Raw genomic sequence first — 6733 nt, 5'->3', positions numbered from 1 at the left:
AGCAGTAGTGGTGAGAGTACTCGCGTCCTCACAACGTGACGTGTGGCATGTCTGCTACAAGAGCGTTGTTAAGCGTCGTGTGACAAAGAGAAAGAGCCAGAACTAGACGACGGGTACTCCAGTTTTTCCTCTTGCTATAAAACCAACTCGATCTGGATACAGAGAACGCAAGAGAACCAGTTATGGCTGATGTAGCTTCCTCTCTAAATATTGTATTTTTTAATTTATTAAACCCTTAAGGGACACAATTTTTTCTGAAGAGTTTACAGGACATGATCAGCACTTTTCAAAAGCTATGAAACTGCAGTGCGTTCAATCGTTGTCACTATTTCAGGATCATTTGCATCGTATACTGGTTCATCATTGTCTTTCCACAGAGCTTGAGGCACTGATGCTAACATTTCTGTCGGAAACCAATGTACTGCTGAGTCATTGAAAATGTCACTATGATGAAAAGTGTTGGGAATTGGTGTTTCCATCATGTATGGAAGAATCTGAAGGGTCTGTGAAGGAAAGCGCATATTAAACAAATGAAGTTTCTAAGCATTAAGCACTACAACACTACAGCGCTACAACAATAATTTCTATTGTTGTGAAATGGAAAACTACTTCTCCTGACTGAAAATAGCTGTGTGACAGACCAAATAAGGAGAAGGAACCTGAATGGATTTGCTGGGTCTGAACATTGCCAAACAATTAGATACCGTAAACTGCTGCTTATGAGCCCTCCCACTTATAACATCCTCTGGTTATAGGCCCATCTACCTGTAAACAAAGTAATACTTCAGATTTCCGAATATAAGCTCCTCCCCCCAGATACAAGCCCCCATTAGTTTGAAATGAAATGAATTTGATTTATTTTAATGTTTTAAAGCTTAACAGTATAAGAAAATTGTGACTTCGATCAACACGGTAACTCATTGCAAAACGTTTTTTTTATTCTGCTTATAAGCCCCCCCCCCCCCCCCAACCCTGATATAACCCTCTCCCTTTATAAGCCTATTCAAAACCCCTTACAAAGTTGTATAAACTCAGGGCTTATAAGCGGCTGTTTTTTCTTGTAAATATTTGTCTCGTGACTGCAAGCTTTCAAATGAATTACCATGTCAGACAAAATGCATCAAAATATCACTGTCTAGCCGAGTGCGCCAGACCTACAAAACATACACTAAACAGAGTGCTACAGAAAGAAAGCTCATGCTCAGCGGTCTCTTGCGAGAAAATACTACTGAAACATAGGGAATGATAGACTTAATGATGGGATTCTTCTCCCCTTTTCACAGTGTGTTTCCCATTTGCCTTCCCTTCATCCCTTACAGCTGATAACTGACGTCAGTCAGACACGAAAGTATATAATATTATGAATAAGGATACATTGTAGATATAAGGTGTCTCAGTTCTTAGCTGTCTTGAAGGCAATCTGAAGGAAACAACACAAACATGATAATCATTATGTCCTCAGATGTGCAGTTAGGTGAACTGTTGTAAAACCTAGTGACTGGATCTGCAAAGGGGAGGAACAAAGAGAGTAAACAGCCTTGTCTCTTAAAAAGTCAAGTTGTGCTTAGCATCTCTGTCAGTGTGATCAAAAAAGACCTTAACAGCTACAGGTCATCTAACGCCTGTTGTGATATGTTTCTGTGCATGCTATAAAATGAGTCAACAACAGCCGGGTAAAATCACATCTTTTCAGTTTTTGAAAGAAGTTAAGTTTGTGCATAATGGAATAAATACCTGACTGTATAAGTGCTGCAAAACTCAACCAAATATTGCAATTTATCACAGAAAGACCAATATACAGTTGAACTGCTGCTAATGGACAGCTCCCATAGCCATAAACCTCCCATAAGTGGACATTTAGTAATGATCCCTACCAGGCCCGTAACCAGGGGGGGTGCACAGGGTGCGTTCACACCTCCCCACAGGCCCCAAAGGTCCGCATTTTGATACTCAATATCCAAGTTAAGGAGTGCAGTCAGTTAAACTGAAGTCTAAATCTTAACAGTGATACTTAAACAAAATCAAAGAATGGAAAAAGCAGTAATGTATTCACTGGGAAACTAAAACCAGCTGCACTCTAGTAGCCCAAGCCATTCAGAACATTTCAGTGAGCGTACTGATGTCTGAGCTTATCTAAATGAATAATAAAATTAACAGGCGCACGCTTTGCATGGGAGGTTAGACGAGCGAGCCAATGACATGGGAGCGATCTCACGATTTTTGCCAGACACGTCTGCTAACGCGTCGGGTAGTATTCTCTATTTGTACAAGCGCATGAACGCCGAAGATGCAAAATGAGTTTTTTGTGTAATACGTTATGGGTAGGAGAGAACAGGAAAATAGAAAGAGGAAGGCTGCAGCTAAATCTTGCCAGTCTCTCGATACATGGGTCAGTAAAGTACGCCATCAGGAGCCATCAGACGCTGACAATGACACTAATGACAGTGCAGTCTGCGATGACAGCCCAGCTGAAACCACGACTTCAGATCTATCTCAGTTAACTACTGTTTTCCAGTGAGATATTGAAGGTAAATCATACTTATTTTCGCAATGTCCACCAGTCTTGATCCCATTATTATGTTCTGAGATTTAGTCGCTATTCCTCGATATGAAACAAACTCGTTTAATAGAAAGCCAGAGAGGAACACAGAGTGACTATTTGGAGAGGGACTGGGGGAGGGTTAATCTAAAGCAGCAATCCACAGGCATCCCAAACCATCAAAATAGAAGTTTTCTAGATGCAAAGAGGGAAAATACACTTTGTTTCTCTTGGGCCAGGAAAGGCTGTCGTCCCTCACACTAATGCACACACATTATCAAGTTAAAATTGTTTTGGATGAGGTGGTAAATCTGTTTACCACCAAACACCCACGAAGGCTGGAGCTCGGGACTATTGTGAGGGATTAGTTCCGCAGTATTTTGATGTATCATTTTACATCGTAAAATCAGTCCTTTATAACTTAGTTCAAACAGTTGTATTCAACAAATGCAATATTCAGTTCCTACCGTGTACTTTGCCGTTACAATTTCTCATGTATTGCTACTTTCCTAAATAAATGGATCAGACAATAAAAAATACATTTCAGTAGTTTGGTCCAGTTTGGCCTCATTGGCACCCCTCACATAAAATCCTGGTTATGGGCCTGACTCCCATATACAAACACTGCATTTTTAACCACCCATAAGTGGACACTTCTCTTTAGGGGACACTTTTTCTGGTCTCAAGGGTGTCCGCTTAAGGGAGGTTCGACTGCACAAGAAAAAAGCAAGCCCCACCTTTCTTGATAACTTGTGAACCTGTTTCCAAGAATGACAACATTGGATAATCCTGGACCCCAGTTAGCCCACAGAACACTGTTATAAAGAGGTTTTCCACAATGAAGCATGAAAAACAATGTTGAACTGTCCACTTTCCTCTTTCCTTCCTAAATGGATAAACCAAATAAAACATCAGTTTAGTAGCAAACACAGTATATTTCAAACTAGTCAGTACTCTGGTTGTCCCTTTTTTTTTTCCTTTCACAAATGAGTGGTCATCAGACAGTATAAAAGAATATTGGAATACAATTGAAACTCTATTGTGGCCACCTGATAAGGGACCTACCTAGCATTACTTATACATGTAATATAAATTTTAGATATAGTACCTCATTGTGTTCAATAAGAGAACATCCAAAATCTCCAACCAAACTTTTATCATCCTTTGAAAACTGAGGTTCATAGATGAAACACTGGCCAGCTATCTAGAATCAGAAAAACACCTCATAATCAGGGCAGTTATTTTTAAATATGCATCAAAGCTGTGTGTAACAGAACTTTTGATTTATATTTCAGACAACATCCTGTCAGAAACCATGCACTAGCAGCTGTACTTCTATAACACAACAGAAACAAAAACTAGCAAAAGCTGTTGATGTGAAGATGGCACAGGCAAAGACAATATACGGTACATTTTGATAAACATCCAACTCTATGAGAGACTATTTGTTCTTTTTCTATTGACCTAATCCTTGAGTTACCAGAAACATATTATTGTGGAAAAATAGTAAATTATACCGTAAAATGTTTTATGCAATGTGTCTTGCAGTTTCCAAGATAATTGTTAGACAAGCCTCCTGCCAGTTGGGATTCTTAACCTAGTTATGTTCATTTGAATACTTATTTATCATTGCTTGTTTACATTGGTCCTGAAAAACCCCAATGGGGAGTGGCCAATTAAGTAATTTATTTATCTATTTAAGTTTATTTATACTTCTTTTCATGCAACCAAGCCTAAGAACTGTTTAAGTTACAGTAAAAATTCTCTCCAGTTAGCGATACACCCATCTCTGGAATAACATACAAATATGCAAGCATCACTGCCCTGGTGAATACTCATATTTGGTAACATGCTCTAACTATGCATTACCTGGAGAAATTCCTTCAACAACAACAAAAATGCAAACTGGTATCTGGCTATAGGACATGATGTTAATTTTCCAATTCCATAACAAACAATATCAGTGAAAGGCTCCTGTGGGATAACTTTGGTATTTGGTCTCTCAGATTCTGCTATATTGGAGGTATTATCTACACAATAGCCATTATAAAACAATTCTGAAAGGTAATACAGAAGTATCAAAGTTACTATTATCTTCAGGGAAAGAGAAAAAAGTTTATTAATAAGTTATCACGGGTTTAAGTAGAGCCGGACATGTCATTTTTTATGGCAGAACAGTTACAACCAATTCAACTACAGTCAATGGCTAGTAAGGTAAAGGAAAAGTCTGTAAATGAGCCAAGTGGCTCATCAGCATGGAGCTTATCCCAGTTTCGGTAGCATGAAACGACTAGGAGTATTTCCACTCCCCCCTGGATGGGGTGCTAGTCCATTGCAGGGTTACCCCCCAGTATTAAGTTCACCAGTACCCATTTATTCATTCACACATACATACATTTATACACCTGGGTGGAGAGAGACACTATGAGAGTAAATTGTCTTGTCCAAGAACACAATGCAATGTCCCTGGCCAGGACCCAAACCTGGACCACTCAATCTGTAGTTGAGTGCAATAACCATGCATAACCACCGCACCTCCCACCGCTAGCACAGCATAATATATTTATTTATCTCAGCCAAATACTTGTGAAATCTTGAAAAATCATCATCTATCTTTCCTGGATCCATATCGTGAGAGTGAAAATCCTAGGGGGGAGAAGGGGACTCCCCTATGAAAATGTACACAATGCTCGTTGTCTTGCTTCGGGGTATATATCAAGGATTTTGGTCACACTTTATGATGTTCTGGACGAAACGCCACTAGTTTTAACTGTAGTTAATGGAGGGGAATGGTTGTGAAACTTGACAAAGATCATCGTTGTATGTTTTTTTTCTCTTTTTTTGCTTCAACCATGTACAAAACACAATAGTTGTTTACTCCATACTAAGAAAGTAACCAATAGAAACGTGTGGGTTACATAATTCATGCATAGTGTATGAGCGCAAAACAAGACTGTGCACGGTCGTGGACCTTCCAACATAAATCTTGGCATCTTTGTTTGCTCCTTTGATGTTTGATGCTTCATAACCATTCCCCTCTATTAACTATGTTTTAACCGTCACATATTATTATCACTTAAGGTGCTCTCAAAAACCTTTTCTGTTTTTAAGTGGTATCTTTTAGAGGTCAAATAATGATTGAGCCATGCCCAGATTAATCTCCTTTAGGGGTTTAATTCCCGGGGGGGTTTAATTCAAATTTTCTGACGAGCATCCTTAAATATGGGAGTCTCCCCTCCCCTCCCCTGATAAGATCTTTAGCAAGGTTTTACGAGATCTTGAAAACTCTTTGTGATAATGCAAGGTTTTCCACCAGAAATCGATCTTACCTCGTACACTTGTAAAAAAGTCACTTCCTGAAACTTCTGCCCTGTTTGTGGGAATCAGCAATTTTAATATTTTCATTTTAATCAAATGCCAAAATAATCTTAAAATCATAAAAGTGAACCTTTTTCGTGCCTGCATTTTTCGATTTTCGTCCTTAGTTCATTTGCATCGCACGTTATCGTTTCGCTAGACGTTCGGCTTTTCCACAGCTTTGTACAAGAACCGTTTTCCTCTTTGTGGCTTCTGCACTTGTAACCCTTTCTTTTCTTTACAACTTGAAAGCCGTCGTCCGCCATTTTGTTCACCAAACTAGTTCCCAGGCGTCGCTCACGGCTCAACTTACCACTCACCCTACACGACAGACACCGCGACAAGGCCTGCCCCACACCACAGAAACTGGCAGTGTCAAATTTCTCACTTCCAACTTTAACCATCCGAAAGAAACATGAGTCTTCCGTGTGCAGAAGAAGTCATACTGATTTATATAATTTTATCAAAATTCCTCAAGCAGAGCTTATGTTGCCACATGATCTGAAGTTGGACAGCTCGTGAATTATTTTTTTATTTTACCGTTTAAAATAGAGTGGGCTCTGAATGAACACACCAGGTAGCCTGCAGAATGTCACTACAAGTGAAGAACAGCTCCTCCCCCCCCCCCCCAAAAAAAAATCCAACAGATAGGCATTTTAAGACTGTCTGGTGTTGTCAGCTGACAAGTTTACCGACTATTATTGTCCACTGACAGGCTGCCAACTGTCAGCCAAGTGAATGCAGTGTAAAAGAAAGGAGCAACAAAAAAAAACATAGCAATCAAAAGATTTCCTGTTTAATTTCTTCTCTGCTCCTTTTTCTTGCTCCCCATTTGCC

The 6733-nt window shown here is 39.5% G+C and overlaps 1 protein-coding gene across 2 annotated transcripts; it reads right to left on the bottom strand.

The window, feature by feature from the left end:
• Positions 1–4: 4 nt before the first annotated feature.
• Positions 5–6221, bottom strand: LOC145464402 (SRR1-like protein). Of its 2 annotated transcripts, none has more exons than XM_081448278.1 (7): positions 5999–6221; positions 5869–5909; positions 4409–4596; positions 3648–3743; positions 3277–3425; positions 1375–1420; positions 5–494 (listed from the first exon to the last, which is right to left on the bottom strand). In XM_081448278.1, exons 1-7 carry the CDS (start codon positions 6160–6162, stop codon positions 294–296), a joined length of 885 nt encoding a protein of 294 aa, XP_081304404.1. In that variant the 5' UTR covers positions 6163–6221; the 3' UTR covers positions 5–293. The 2 variants fall into 2 exon arrangements, with proteins under 2 accessions (XP_081304404.1, XP_081304405.1); XM_081448279.1 differs by having other exon boundaries at positions 5988–6091.
• Between the last annotated feature and the right edge of the window lie 512 nt (positions 6222–6733).

This window comes from Orbicella franksi, chromosome 12, assembly GCF_964199315.1.
Source record: "Orbicella franksi chromosome 12, jaOrbFran1.1, whole genome shotgun sequence".
Taxonomy (NCBI): Eukaryota; Metazoa; Cnidaria; class Anthozoa; order Scleractinia; family Merulinidae; genus Orbicella; species Orbicella franksi.
This window is presented reverse-complemented; position numbering and strand designations above follow the sequence as displayed.

Excerpts from the sequence above, each read along its gene's own strand:
- LOC145464402 (XM_081448278.1), bottom strand. The coding sequence starts at position 6,162 with ATGGCGGACGACGGCTTTCAAGTTGTAAAGAAAAGAAAGGGTTACAAG. Across the intron at positions 3,426-3,647 it reads CTCTTATTGAACACAATGAG|GAAGGAAAGAGGAAAGTGGA; the intron begins GTACTATATCTA and ends TTATCCATTTAG. Across the intron at positions 495-1,374 it reads AGACACCTTATATCTACAAT|ATTCTTCCATACATGATGGA; the intron begins GTATCCTTATTC and ends CAGACCCTTCAG.